The following is a 15,661-nucleotide window of genomic DNA, read 5'->3' as shown; positions in this document are numbered from 1 at the left end:
GTCTTTAAGATCTAATGCCCAGTTAGTGATTATAGGCAACAATACTGTATTACAACATCAAAGTTGCAAAGAGTCTAGACCTTAAATGTTCTCACCACAAAAAAGAAATGATAAATATGTGATACAGTGGAGGTGTTAGCTAGTGCTACTGTGGTTATCATATTGTAATATACAACTACATCAAATCAACACATTGTATACCTTAAACTTACACAATGTTGTATGTCAATTATATCTAAATAGAAAAAATATACAAGGAATAACCTCAATAGAAATATGCATATTCTGGGGGCATCTAGGTGGCTCAGTCATTAAGTGTCTGCCTTTGGCTCGGGTCATCATCCCAGGGTTCTGGGTTTGAGCCTCACATCAGGCTCTCTGCTGCGCAGGAAACCTGCTTCTCCCTCTCCCACTCCCCCTGATTGTGTCCCTTTCTTGCTGTCTCTCTGTCTGTCAAATGAATAAATCTTAAGGAAGAAAGGAAGGAAGGAACGAAGGAAGGAAGGAAGGAAGGAAGGAATATAGATGGATGTGTATTCTGGAATTTCCTCCATAACTATGTATCATGAAGTCTTGTTTTTTAATCTGAGGATGTTGCCTGTCTTTCTGGAGAATTTATGTACAAATAGATTCTCCTCTTCAACACAGGAAGTGTTCTCATCACCCTATTGCATTAATTGCAATCGCCTCAGTGTGAACAAATTTCCAAAGTTTTTAAAAACATCTCAAAAAGAAATGTGCAATTGTGATTTACTACTATAGGAGGCAAGTTATTTTCTCATTCTTTCTGTCTCATTCTTTCAGCAGTAATATATTTCAACTTTGTAGGCCTCTGTTTCTTCATCTGTAAAATGACAAGCTTGAATTAGAAGATCCAGAACTGTATGAGATCTAGATCTCTGAAGAACATAGTATTATTCCTGAGCAATGCTGCTTATGTATAATTGCTACGAAATACACTCAAATTGCTCTTCTGGTTTTTGTGAAAGGTTTCAGTAAATCAAGCTTTTTATTAAGAATTTGTAAATAAATGAGTCTATGATAAACAAGCCGGATAAGATTAAGGGAATAATCTGTAATTCTAAAATTGAATTTCTGACTAATCTCTTTGGCAGTACATGTTGTTACCCCTTCTGTGAGTAGACATTCACTGTTTGAAGCAACAAGCTCTTTGATACTTAGAAATTTTGGATTCTGTTCTATTTTTTTTTTTTTTTTTTTTTTTTTATACTTTTTTTATTTTTTATAAACATATATTTTTATCCCCAGGGGTACAGGTCTGTGAATCACCAGGTTTACACACTTCACAGCACTCACCAAAGCACATACCCTCCCCAATGTCCATAATCCCAACCCCTTCTCCCAAACCCCCTCCCCTCGGCAACCCTCAGTTTGTTTTGTGAGATTAAGAGTCACTTATGGTTTGTCTCCCTCCCAATCCCATCTTGTTTCATTTATTCTTCTTCTACCCACTTAAGCCTCCATGTTGCATCACCACTTCCTCATATCAGGGAGATCATATGATAGTTGTCTTTCTCTGCTTGACTTATTTCGCTAAGCATGATACGCTCTAGTTCCATCCATGTTGTTGCAAATGGCAAGATTTCATTTCTTTTGATCAACAGATGAATGGATCAAGAAGATGTGGTATATATACACAATGGATTCTGTTCTATTTTTAAAAGCTACTATATCAGTATTCATCGACTCTTTGACATAGCCATTCATTTATTTTCTAAAAGGCTATTCTATAATCACACTTCCTTTCAGGAAGCCCACCAACTAAGTAGAAGCCTAAATTACTGATAGCAGTAATACAGGGGCCTTCCTGTTGGTAAAGAATCAAGACTAATTAAACTAATGTGCTAAATCCCAGGCTAATAATTATGCAGATGAGTGATAGAAAGCTTATTTTTATTTGTTCTTAGTGGTTGTGCACTTTAAAAATGAAGAAGAATAAAACATTTTAGAATAAGTATTTTTCATATTTAACCTTTTAGCAAGGCTAATTTAATTGGTCTCTAATTTTGAGAAATACAATTTCTACTAATAAAGTTATAAGATAAAAATATTATCTTAATTAAAAATAAATAATTTGAAATAATTAAGGAGACATTAAAATAATTCCTCTTGTAAAAGCTAATTAGGAACCAATTAAGCATAAGTTTTCAAAATGCTTCACAGGGAAGATCCTATTTCAATGAAATAAGCCCAATCTTTGTACTAAATATTCACCCACATTCTGAATTATGCTAATACTAAGAAATATTTTATAATGATGGTTAAAATTCTTGGAATATTCATATCCATTTAAGAATTATTTTCACATACAATTCTACTAGTATTACAGCATCAAAATGGTTATAAACATGAAAAACTACATAACCATAAATTAATTTTTAGGCTATGGCAGATATTTTGGGGGCAAATAAAAGGCCATGGATGCACTGCTAGACATTTTGGCACTCAGATGCTATACTAATTACACTTCTCTCTCTTTTTATTTTGGTGAGGTTCTGTTATTCAGGAGACCTACTTCAATCTGAAGTTTCTCCAAAGACATGGACATCAGGTGTTACCTTGATTTGTATCCAAAGAAACAGAAGATTTCCTGTAGAAAAGGTTGTTTTACTATATCTATAAAAACCCAACATGGTTATCTTTCCATTCAATTAAAAAACATAACAAAAAACAAAAACAAAACAACACTGGAGGTAGGACTAATCCAGACAAACCAGGAAATCCTTAGAGCCACAAGGAGTTACACAAACTAGGTGAGAGCGCAAGTAATTCATCCTCCTCGATAATCCAGGGGTTGAGCTATAAACAGAGACCTTGGCAACCAGCTCATCTATCATAATCTTAATCTGAAACAAAGTTAAATACCTATGAACTCTAAGACTTTAGTATGCAGTAACAGTTACTTTCTTTCTTTCTTTTTTAAAGATTTTATTTATTTAACAGAGACACAGCGAGAGAAGGAACAGAACACAAGCAGGGGGAGTGGGAGACAGAGAGGGAGAAGCAGGCTCCCTGCTGAGCAGAGAGCCCGATGCGGGGCTCGATCCCAGGACCCTGGGATCATGACCTGAGCCAAAGGCAGACGTTTAACTGACTGAGCCACTCAGGCGCCCCAACAATTTATTTCTTAACTAAGTATGTAACACCATTGTTACCTATCTAGAAATTATGGAAGTTAAGACCTACAGAAAGTAAATCTTGTTTTATTTATTTACAGAAAAGTATAAAATGTAGTTGTGGGTCGTACAGACTGTGATGTTCAAGTCTCAGAATACTTCGGAGATCTCCTTTTAGCTAACCAACTTTAAACAAATTTAGAGGTTTTTCATAATATATGGTATAATACATATGAACATGACATAGTTTATTAGAGTACTGTCATCAGTTATTTCCTCAACAACTCTAATGATGGGGGGAAATTTAAAACTTTGGAGAAAAAAAATAATAAAATAGATTGCCCATACATAAAATAGTTACCTGCCTATTTCCTGTAAACTTCGATATCCTTATTGTACATCTGAATATATGTATGAAAATAAGCAGAACTTTTCCTTGAATGAATACTGTGAAATCACTAAATGATCTGGTCTCACTAAATTATTATAATGCAGGAATGAGTCATTAGGAAATTTGATGGTTTTTTACAATTAATGATGAACACACATTTACATAATAGAAATGACTACCAAGTTAAACATTTAGCCATTTAAATAAATGACTTATTGAAAGAATAAATGTATTAAATCACATTAGTTTTTTCCTCTTGTTCTTATCGTAGGGAAAGCACACATGAACCTCCACTACCTAAAATAAATTCAAATATTTACTTATACAATAAGAATAGGTAATTCATTATCAAGATGGCAGAATAAGTTCAGGAAGAAACCTTCATTGCTCTGGTCCAGATACATAGTAATAGTATATAATATACCAAAAGACGAAGCTATGATTAAATATATAAACATATTTCACATAGACTAAGAGTATAATTTTGTCTCTGTAAAAGAATGAATTATATTTTTTTAAAAAAGAATGAATTATAGAATCTGGTAAACTATAAAGAAGCTTACTCTGTTGTTTAACACTTAAAATGTTTTTCCTCAGATGTATGGAATCCAGTTCTTATTCAATACCAAGCATTTTAGATCTGAGGTTCTTTTTTTTCCCCCCCTCCAAACTTCAGTTTCCCGAATATTTCTTACTGAAGCAGAAGGAAAGGATAGTTAAAATTTTGGATAAAAATGTTCTTAATTCTTGAAATCAAAACCTGCCAAAAGCAAGTTAAGTGCAAAGAAAAAAATAAAAGAATCAGAGACCTATATGTCATGTATGTAGTGAACTAGATTTGAGTTAAAGAAAATAACGCCATGTAAAAGAAAAAATGTAGAATGAACTAAACATTTTTGAAGAGAAGAGAAATTTAGCCAGATTTAAAATAGTACAATTGTAGGAATACTTTGCCTAAAATAGAACACATACAGGACCCCATTCTCATATACCTATTATTTAACCATATATTTTCTTTTCAACAATAATTTTCATCTACTTCAAAGGTTGGTGAGACACTCTGAGTAAGGAACAAAATCAAAGACCATTATATTTAATAAAAATTTTGAACATTTAGATTTTTGGAAAGAGCACTGATTCCCTTTTTAGGGAGATTTCAATTACATTTGATTATTAAAGAATGACTTCATTTTATATTGGGTCACTCATGTAAAACAAGCATTGCTTCCAAATGTTAACTCTGCTGTGCAAAAGTGAGAGTGTATGTGATTGTGTGATCCAGTTCAAACCTAATTAGAATCAGATTAATCAACCAACTAATGTAATCAATATCATGAAATTTCCATGACCCCAATCACATAATCACTTCCTATGTCTTGTCCATTTATTCTATTTTCTTTCCTGTCTTTATGGAAAGTGCCCATGCTCCTAGCTAACCAAATCCTGCCATTTGTCCATTCGACCCCATCTTCACTTATGAGAAACAGCATTCCAGCAATTTCAGCAACATTCCCCCTCTTTCCTTACTTACTCCCATCAATATGCAAACATGATGTTCTTTCTCTCATCTAAGACAAAGGTGAAAAAAAAAAACCCTCTTGGCCCCATGTACCCTTCAAGCAGCTTCCCAGGTTTCTTCTTCTATACAGTAAAACTTGCTAAAAAGTGCTGCATAGGCTTCTTGTTTCTTCCCAGTTCTCTCCTCTCATCTTTTTGGAACCTCCTATTTCTGCTATCCCACTGAAAATGTTTTATTAAGATCCCCAGCAATACCTGTGTGTCCTACCATGTTCGCCTGCCTGGCTGCTCCCTCTCAGCCTTTGCTGGTCTCCTCACTCTATACATTCAAGTGTACAAGGGCAGAGTCCTTGATCTTTTCTATCTTCTCTATCTCCCTTGATAGCTCAGCCAGCTTTAAATGCCTCTTTACTTAAACATCTTCAGCAGGAAGCCCTCTCCCTAACTCCAAATTTGTATACCCAACTTCCTACTTAATATCTCAGAATTAAGTTTTGTAAAACTGAGTTCCTAACCCTCCTCTTCCATATTCTCATCATTCAGTAGTCAGCTGCATGCCTTCAGTATTCAATCCAAAACACTTATCATGATTGGTGTATGCCTGTCTCTCAGTATGATACCCACTTCATCAACAATAATATGTTGCCTCTAGACATATCTAGAATCTGCCCCGTGTTCACCATCTTCACTGCTGTCACTCTGGTCTAAGCCGCTCACGTCCTTCATGCTTTGTCGAACCAGCTTTCCACTCTCTGTCTTCTTCTGCGCTTACCACACTATATATACTCTATTCTCAACATAACAGCCAGATTAATCCTGCTAAAACTGTAAGTCAGGATCACATCACTTGACGTTCGAAACCTTCCAACAGTTTCCAGTGCAGTTGAAAGCAAACCTTGAAATCCTTACAATAGCCTATAAGGCCCTACACATGATATGCCCTCTCTCTGACCTCATATCTCCATTCTCCCTATCTCTATCATCCTACTGTACCCGTACCTCCCTCCATGCTATTGCTTAAACACATCAATAAAAAGTTGATGAAAGCTCCCACATAGGGGTCTTTGTACTAACTGCTTTTTTTCTGCTTAGCATGCTCACCCCACAGAGAGATGTGTCACCAAGGCCTTTTCTGGTGCCCTGGCTAAAATTATAACCTTTATCCTACTTCCACCTTGACATTTTCTATTATCTTTCCCTGGTGTATTTTTCTCTTCAGCATTTATCACTATTTAATATAGCTTATATTCAATTTATTCATCTTGTTATTGTCTGTTTCTCTGACTAGAATGCATAAACTGCAAGAAAACAAAAATACATTTGTTTTTTGCTCTCCAACAGAGAATAGTTTCTGGTACCTAAGAGACACTCAGAAAACATTTGCTAAATAAATGAATCAAACATTTATTTTGAGAACACTAGGCTTCTGCCAGAACCACATAAGTGTAAGATGAGTTCAGGGACTCTTGCATCTAGGAAATCTATAAATATTTAGAAATATTATTCATGGATTTAGATCTGAGGGACTGAGTAAGGCTCAGGTACTTTAATACAAACTGCCATTTCCCCTTCTGTTCCCCCTCACCCATCTCCCCCTGCTAAAATCCCTATTCTGAATAGTGAAAGAAGGCTCAACCTCAAGACAACCTGAAGCATTGTAGATCACCCCACTCCTTGCCCATCCATAGCTCTAGCTGGGTAAGATCTCACATGTTGAAGGCCACCAACTTTGAGCTAGATAGAACTAGCATGAACACATACATATCTTGCTTATTCCTCATGTACCCTTATTTAAAAGGACAGAGCATGCCTTGGGCAGGTATGTGTGTGTGTGTGTGTGTGTGTGTGCTTGCTTGTTTTATTGCTAATGAGTTGCCGCACTGTATAATAAATATAATTTTTAACATTAAGTACTTGAGGTTCTAAACTAAAAACCCTGAAGAATTTTTGTAGAAAAGACCTTTTTCATAACATTTTTCATTACAGTTTATTATCTTTAGAATAATAAGCCCAAGCGAGATCTCCAACAAAGGAAATGAATGCACTCCTCTTACTTGGAGCTAACGCAGAGCGATCAGGCAAGTTTTCACTCTCCTCATCAGTGCTTTCATCATAGATTGCATCCCTGCCAGCAGTCATTTCAGAATGTGTTGTGGTTTCCCTAGAAACAGAGAAAGGTAGAATTATAAATTTTTGGCTCACCCCTGGCTAGGTATCAAATTCACCAGTAAGTAATTATAGAAAATATCCCTGGAAAAATACTTTAAACAAACACATACTGAAACATACATGATTAAGATGAAAGCATTTTATAAAGACTATACGTTAACTCTCTTAAGAATAAGTTTCCCTTCTACTTAATTTAAATGTGGTTTAGTGCTCACTATAATCAACTCTTCAATCAGTTTCTTATCATCTTATTCATCTATCAAAATACTATTCCTCTGGATTATTTTCTGAGGATCACAGAATATTCAGTATTTTACTGATCTCAAAGCAGTTCTGCCTTGCTTTTGATTGTCCCCAAATTTTCAGAGAGGCACCCTTCTTCTTACTATGAAGATGCCAAGTAAGGCACAGAGAGTTTACAGGACTTGTCCAAAGTCATGTACTAACAGGTATCAGTGCCAGACAGCACCTGAACGAGGACCATTTGACATCAAATGTTATATTCTTCACATGATGCCATTAGTAAATCTTTGTGTTCTCTCGGATTCGGGCAAAAGATGCAAACCTGGATCCACTAAAATAATTAAGTGGATAAATAAAGTAGTAAAACAATAAAAACCAGACTAAAATAATTATAATTGTCTAAACCATACCAGCTATAAGTCACCTGTGATTCTTCCTTAAAAATCAAGGATGCATCCACTCTCAGAACCACTTGATTCTAAAAGTAACCACTCCTTAGACACCAATATTACAAATGTGTATTCAACTCTGCAGTTTTACAGAAGATAAAGTTTTTATTGTTTTTAATGATGTCTAAGAATTACACAAATAACACATAGATAAACCACCTGTCAGTTTTAAGATTTAAGTGTAGTTATGACAGTGAGCAGACATGGAGAGAACATTTTGAGACTTTTCCAGCCCACTGCATCCAACAGCCACAATATCTAACCCCAGACTATCAAATGATCTCACATTACTAAAAATGGCACCTAACTTTCATTAAGTTTGGGAAAAAATTCCATTTAAATTACTTTATCTGCCATCTCAAAACAGAAAACTCAAAATACCTTTCATGCTCAATGTTCTTTTCTAGTTCTTGAACTTCACTTAACAACTTATGTAAGTTTCTAATCTTCGCTTTCTTCTCATTCAGCACCAGAATAAACCGTTTATAAAGATCAGTCTCCAAAGCTTCCTTAGCACTGACACATTTTTCAAATCTAAAATGTAAATAAACAAACAAAAAAAATCATACAGGTTTTTTTTAGCATTACTATTATTCAAAGCAATACTGAAGGATGATTTCAAAAAAACTTTTCAAGGGAAGTTCAATTAAAAATCACTTTTATAGGTTTTCATTGACTTAAAGTTTTATACAGATAATTAAACAATTAGAATTTATTGTTTATTAATGTTAGTAATTTATGCAGTGAGATAAGGATCAATATTGGAAAATGATACCCAAATACCTTTTAAAAACATCTAAATGCCTAAACTTAATCATTTATTTCCAAAAGAGTATTTTTATGGGAGAAATTTCACACAAGAATAATTATAGCCTATGTTTTCTGTACTTGGCTAATATTACTGTAATAGCAACCGTGATCTTGTTTTGTGATTAAGTGATTTACCTAATCAGTTTTCCCTAAATAGACTATGAACTGCTCCACAGCAAGAACATGACTTAGGCAGTTCTATCTTCAGCACCTCATATATACACACTCATATATGCATTTATATAATGAATGAAAGTATCCAACTTGAAATTTCCAAGGAGAAATTAATGAAGCAGCAAATGTGAAAGACCACATATCCTCAATTATAGATATATAAGACAAAACATAAAATTTTCTCTATCATTTATAATTCTTTTTACAATGTTCAAATGAGCTAAGAAGAGATGATATGGATTTTATCCTCCCAGATATAAAGAGAGCTAACAAGCAGAGACTGTATATAAGATATGTACATACACATGAACCATGAATAAACCTGTATTTTAAAGATTTAAATATAAATTATTCCATGTAAAATATTATTTTAAATGTAGCCTTGCCCTGCCTAGTTTTCTCTTTACTGTTTATTCATATTTGTTCTATACAGGTATTCTAGCATTTACATTACATATGTATTTATGTATATATATTTCATAGTATTTGAAATACAGAATTTTTCATTGAAAAATTATAAACAAAAATGTCAACATTTGATACTTTTGGTATACATGTCCCTATGCTTTCAACAATCTACTTATCTAAAGATGCAAAGAATTAGTGCCTCTTACAGAATGAAAAGGAACAGAAAGCAGTATATTTTCTGGGAGCAATTACAGCACTCATAGTACAATCACTGCCACGGCTGTGAACTCCATAGGGCAGAAAGCATGTGTGTTTTATTGACTGCTTTATCTTCAGTGCCTAACACAGTGTTGGGCATTCAACAGATGTGGAGAAGCTATTAGAAAATTAATAAAGTGAGTTAATGTGGGCACCTTATAAAGAGAATGAGTGATTGTGAATTTATTTTTCACTCCTTTAACAGCTACTCACCATTTTAACAGCAACAGTTTTCATCCCCTTCAGCTTCTAAAAAAAATCTATGGTAAATATTAATATAACAGTACTCCTTTCATCAGCAAGGCTCTTTAAGAAAGAAGTACACCAAAAAGTGTGGGGGGGGGGGGAAGAGCCAAAGTTGAAGAGGAACTGACAAGATCAATGGCTTATGTTAAGCAGGAACAGGTCACTGCAATTTTTTAAAAATCTAATTTAATTTTTTCTCAGTGTTCCAAAATTCATCTTTTATGTACCACATCCAGTGGTCCATGCAGTACATGCCCTCCTTAGTGTAAGAAGGTTCCCCTTTCTCCACATTGTCTCTAACACTTGTTTACTGTCTTAATTTTGGCCATTCTAACTAGTGTAAGATGGTTTCACAATGTGGGTTTTTGGGTAATTTTATTTTTCAGGGTTCCAAGATTCATTGCTTATGTACCACACGCAGCGCTCCATGCAATACATGCCCTCCTTAATACCCACCACCAGGCTCACCCCACCCCTTACCCTCTCCCCTCCAAAATCCTCAGTTTGTTTCTTGGAGTCCACAATCTCTCATGGTTTGTCTCCCCTTCCAATTTCCCCCACTCACTTCTCCTCTCCACCTCCCTATGTCCTCCATGTTATTCCTTAAACTCCATGAGTAAGTGAAACCATAGGATAACTGACTCTCTCTGTTTGACTTATTTCACTCAGCATAATCTCCTCCAGTCCCGTCCATGTTGATACAAAAGTTGGGTATTCACCCTTTCTGATGGAGGCATAATACTCCATTGTATATATGGACCATATCTTCTTTATTCATTTGTCTGTTGAAAGGCATCTTGGCACTTTCTACAGTTTGGTGACTGAGGCCATTGCTGCTATGAACACTGGGGTACAGATGGCCTTTCTGTTCACTACATCAGTATCTTTGGAATAAATACTCAGTAGTGCAATTGCAGGGTCATAGGGAAGCTCTATTTTTAATTTCTTAAGGAATCTCCACACTGTTTTCCAAAGCAGCTGTACCAACTTGCATTCCCACCAGCAGTATAAGAGGGGTCCCCTTTCTCCACATCCTAACACTTGTTGTTTACTGTCTTGTTAATTTTGGCCATTCTAACTGGTGTAAGGTGGTATCTCAATGTGGTTTTAATTTGAATCTCCCTGAATGCTAATGATGATGAAAATTTTTTCGTGTGTCTGCTAATCATTTGTATGTCTCTTTTGGAGAAGTGTCTATTCATGTCTTTTGCCCATTTTTTGACGTGATTATCTGTTTTGTGTGTGTTGAGTTTGAGGAGTTCTTTATATACCTTGGATATCAGCCCTTTGTCTGTAGTGTCACTTGCAAATATCTTCTCCCATTCTGTGGGTTGCCTTTGTTTGGTTGACTGTTTCCTTTGCTGTGCAGAAGCTTTTGATTTTGATGAAGTCCTAAAAGTTCATTTTCTCTTTTGTTTCCTTTACCTTTGGAGACATATCTTGAAAGAAGTTGCTGTGGCCAATGTCGAAGAGGATACTGCCTATCTTTTCCTCTAGGATTTTGATAGATATCTGACTCACGTTGAGGTCTTTTATCCATTTCAAGTTTATCTTTGTGTATGGTGTAAAAGATTGGTCAAGTTTCATTCTTCTATACATAGCTGTCCAATTTTCCCAGCACATTTATTGAAGAGACTGTCTTTTTTCCACTGTATATTTTTTCCTGCTTTGTCAAAGATTGTTTGGCCATAGAGTTGAGGGTTCCTATGTGGGCTCTCTACTCTGTTCCACTGGTCTATGTGTCTGTTTTTGTGCCAGGACCATGCTATCTTGGTGATCACAGCTTTGTAGTAATGCTTCAAATCAAGCAACGTGATGCCCCCGGTTTTGTTTTTCTTTTTCAACATTTCCTTAGCAATTCGGGGTCTCTTCTGGTTCCATACAAACTTTAGGATTGTTTGTTCCAGCTCTTTGAAAAATGCCAGTGGAATTTTAATCAGGATGGCACTGAAAGTATAAATGGCTCTAGGCAGTATAGACATCTAGAAAGACCTCGAGGCAATTGATTGCAAGACTGATGAATCATAATTTTAGACAGGAGCTTTTGAGAGCAGCTAGGGGGAAGGGATTCCTTATGTACAAAGAATGGTCCATCAGAATAACGTCAGACCTGTTCACAGAAACCTGGCAAGCCAGAAAGGGCTGGCAAAACATATTCAGGGCACTAAATGAGAAGAACATGTAGCCAATAATACTTTATCCAGTGAGGATGACATTCAAAATGGATGGAGAGATAAAGAGCTTCCAAGACCAGCAAGGTTTAAAAGAGTATGTGACCAGCAAGCCAGCACTATAAGAACTATTACAGGGGGTTCTATAAAAGAAGAATGAACCCAAGAGTGTCACAGAACAGAAATTTACAGAGACAATCTAAAGAAACAAGGACTTCACAGGTAACATGATGTCAATAAAAACGTATCTTTCGATAATCACTCTCAACATAAACAGCCTAAACACTCCCATAAAACAGCACAGGGTTGCAGATTGGATAAAACAACAGGACCTGTCCATATGTTGTCTACAAGAGACCCATTTGGAACCTAAGGATACATTCAGACTGAAAGTAAAGGGATGGAGAAGCATCTTTCCTGCCAATGGGCCTCAAAAGAAAGCTGGGGTAGCGATTCTCATATCAGATAAATTAGATTTTAAACTAAAGACTATATTCAGAGATAAAGAAGGACACTACATCATTCTTAAAGAGTCTATCCACCAAGAAGATCTAATAATTGTAAATATTTATGCCCCCAATACCGGAGCAGCCAACTACACAAGACAATGTTAATTAAGATAAAGAGTCACATTGATATGAATACATTAATAGTAGGAGATCTTAACATGCCACTCTCAGTAATAGACAGATCATCCAAGCAGAAAATCAATAAAGAAACAAGAGCACTGAATGACACATTGGACCAGATGGACCTCATAGATATGTCACTGCATTTTTATTTCAGATGCAAGTGTTACATAAACATTAATCTCATTTTCTTGTACTATTTTCTAATGTAACATAGTAAGAAAAATTTTAAAAGATGAACAGAATACATACACCACCAAAATACTTTAGTATACTATAAAATACTTAACACAAAGGTAAATTAAAAACAAATTATAAAAATGTACAATAAAAATCTTGCACATCATATAATTCGTTATATGAATTATATGAATAATTAACAACTTGGTTATTTATCTGATTTAAATATGTATTTAATTTCCACATAAAAGACTTCAATAACTCTTAATTGAAAGATTATGTGCACTTAACAACTACCAAGCACATTTCAAAACCTTTATTAAAATTAACACTTGGTACAACACTTGGACAAAAATGAAAATAAAGTATCAAGTAATTTGTCTAATGAATACTGTTAATCCTAATAACTGGTATCACAACTAAATTGTTAAAGGTAACATGTCTGTGATAGGAGTACAAAGAAGAGAATAAATGGCATCCTATGACTTAACCTTGCTTGGTTTTAGCAAACTTTTAGGATTTTCTTGCAACCAAACTTCCAATCATCAAACTGGTTAACACTTCCTAGACAAAGCTAGGGAGTAGGGGTTGGCTCGACAGAGTATTACTATGAACAGGACAAAAATTTATTCTCAATTATTAATTTATCAACAAATCTGGATTCTTCTATTCTTCTATTAAATATTCAGTAGCTAAGAAGTACATACCATCTTCCTTACCCTATTTTTTTATTAACATATAATGTATTATCTATTTCAGTGGTACAGGTCTGTGATTCATCAGTCTTACACATTCACAGAACTCACCATAGCACATATCCTCTCTCCTTCCCCCATTTTTAATGCCAATCCTCTCTTACAGCATTATGATGCTACAAGGCCTTCCATTATTACTTGCCTCCTGCCATCCTTTCACCGAAAGAACTAGACTGGTATTAGAAGATGAGGCCATTTAGTGAAGGAGAAACATGGGATTCACTGTGAAGTCAGTGATACTAAAGGAGAACTAACATACAACTAGATTAGACTACAACTAGTCCAAGGATCATCTCCAAGGAAAAACTCAAATCTGATGAAAACATAAATAATATCAAACAGGAAGGGGCTAATGATGCTTCATCCTTTCAACAGTGACTAGGACAACAGAACAATAATGTTAAGGTTAATTAGTATCCTAGGACTGACATATCTAAAACTATGACACAATATTAATTTTAAAAATTAAAAGGATAAAGACTAAGTATGCAAATAGTGAATATTAGAAATAAAATACTTCTATGCAGGAAAACAGTCTAAGAATAGTATCAAAAATAATAACAAAAATAGGAGCAGAAACAAGGCAATTATATGCAAAAATATAATCCAATCTAAAACAGATTAAAAAGATATCCCAAAATAAAACATCAGATACATAAATGTGAACATGTGGTGCTTAGAAATCATGCAGCAACCTTTTTACAATCATCTCTGGCCAAATTTATATCCAGGTCAGGGATGTACAGCAAAAGAAAATGTGAATGGAGTTCAGAGGACAAAGAATGCTACAAAGAACTGGAAAAGAAAGCAGTGTAAAGAGATTTAATAAGGCTTTAAGTACTGAAGAAGATGGTAAACAGCTGTTCCTCATCCTCTCTGACAACAGAATAAGAGAAAATGGCCTTCAACTATACCATGAAGGACTCAGATTACCAAGAGATGGAAGGAACAATTTTCTGACTGTGACTGTTCTTAAACACTATAATGGGCTACCAAGGGGAGTTGAAGCTATCTCCTGAGGTCTTTAAAAATCAGACTGAATTCATCTGGATAAAATGTGATCCTAGCTTGAAGGCAGAGATGAAGTAAAAGAGCTTTCAAGGTCTCTTCTATTCTAATGATTCCATGAGTGTCAACCCAATTCAATCTGCTGAGAACTGCCTCCAGTTACAAGTTTAATAACTTTAACGCAGAATAAAGCTGGAGTTTGACTTGGTGTCTGAATGCAAACAAAAGACCTATTCAGGAATATGGAACTCGAGAGTTGTATTTGAAACTTAATAGGAAAAACAAGTGAAATAAATATAGCTAATAATTTAAGGATTCACATATAATATTTCTAATGTTTTCTCCTTCACCTAAACTATACAAAATTAAATTGATCCAGTTATGTCACTTGTTCAAAACAGAGCTAAGACCACAATTATTAAACAGTTAATAAAAAATAACAGCAAATATATATTAAAAGCCTACACATTAAAGCTTATTTTTTACTCATACTGTAATTCATTTCTTATTCAAACTTCATCTATTCTCCACTGTCATCCCAAATGGAAATGGTTTTAGGGTTGGTTCTGATTATAATTATACATGTTTAAGTTAAAAAACATATTTTTAAAACTCCCAAAAAGTAAAAAAAGAAATTTAATCTACAATTCCAGATATACATACACTATTAACATTTAATTTTCTCCCTCTAGATATTTTCTATCTAAAGATATATTTAGCAAAACTGGCATGCTATTCCTCTTTTTGTTAACAACATTTCTCTTCTTAACATATCATTAACATTTTCCATGGTACAAGCACATGTGTATATGACTGGTTTTTGCTCATATGATATCCCATTGTGTATCACCTTTATTTAGGACCTATATCCACCATAGCTTCTAAGGGAATTCTCACCATCTATTTTGTGCCAGTCATTCCCTCACACATACACAATCTGAAACAATGACGGGAAAGAAATGATTGGAGCATGGATGGACACTGATACAAGAGTATCAAAGGCTGCCCAGAAAACTGAGCTGTGGCCAGGCCTAACATGATGGCCACCACTCTAATGATTTTCTACTTCCTATGTCCGCAGTTACCTAACTCACTATGCTCATGTCCTATTTCTA

At 34.9% G+C, this 15,661-nt stretch overlaps 1 protein-coding gene across 11 annotated transcripts in view; it reads right to left on the bottom strand.

The window, feature by feature from the left end:
- Window positions 1–15,661, bottom strand: part of XRCC4 (X-ray repair cross complementing 4) — a 317,602-nt gene that overhangs the window by 196,305 nt on the left and 105,636 nt on the right. For all 11 annotated transcript variants that reach the window (XR_009354045.1, XR_009354044.1, XM_059175403.1 and 8 more), the window contains 2 exons: window positions 8,289–8,441; window positions 7,101–7,207 (listed from right to left, as the gene is read on the bottom strand). Coding sequence is in view for 9 of the 11 variants with exons in the window: in XM_059175403.1 (XP_059031386.1) it covers window positions 7,101–7,207; window positions 8,289–8,441 (260 nt within the window). In the remaining 2 variants the exon portion in view is untranslated. The remainder of the gene's footprint in view (window positions 1–7,100; window positions 7,208–8,288; window positions 8,442–15,661) is intronic.

This window comes from Mustela lutreola, chromosome 5, assembly GCF_030435805.1.
Source record: "Mustela lutreola isolate mMusLut2 chromosome 5, mMusLut2.pri, whole genome shotgun sequence".
In the NCBI taxonomy this organism is placed as follows: domain Eukaryota; kingdom Metazoa; phylum Chordata; class Mammalia; order Carnivora; family Mustelidae; genus Mustela; species Mustela lutreola.
This window is presented reverse-complemented; position numbering and strand designations above follow the sequence as displayed.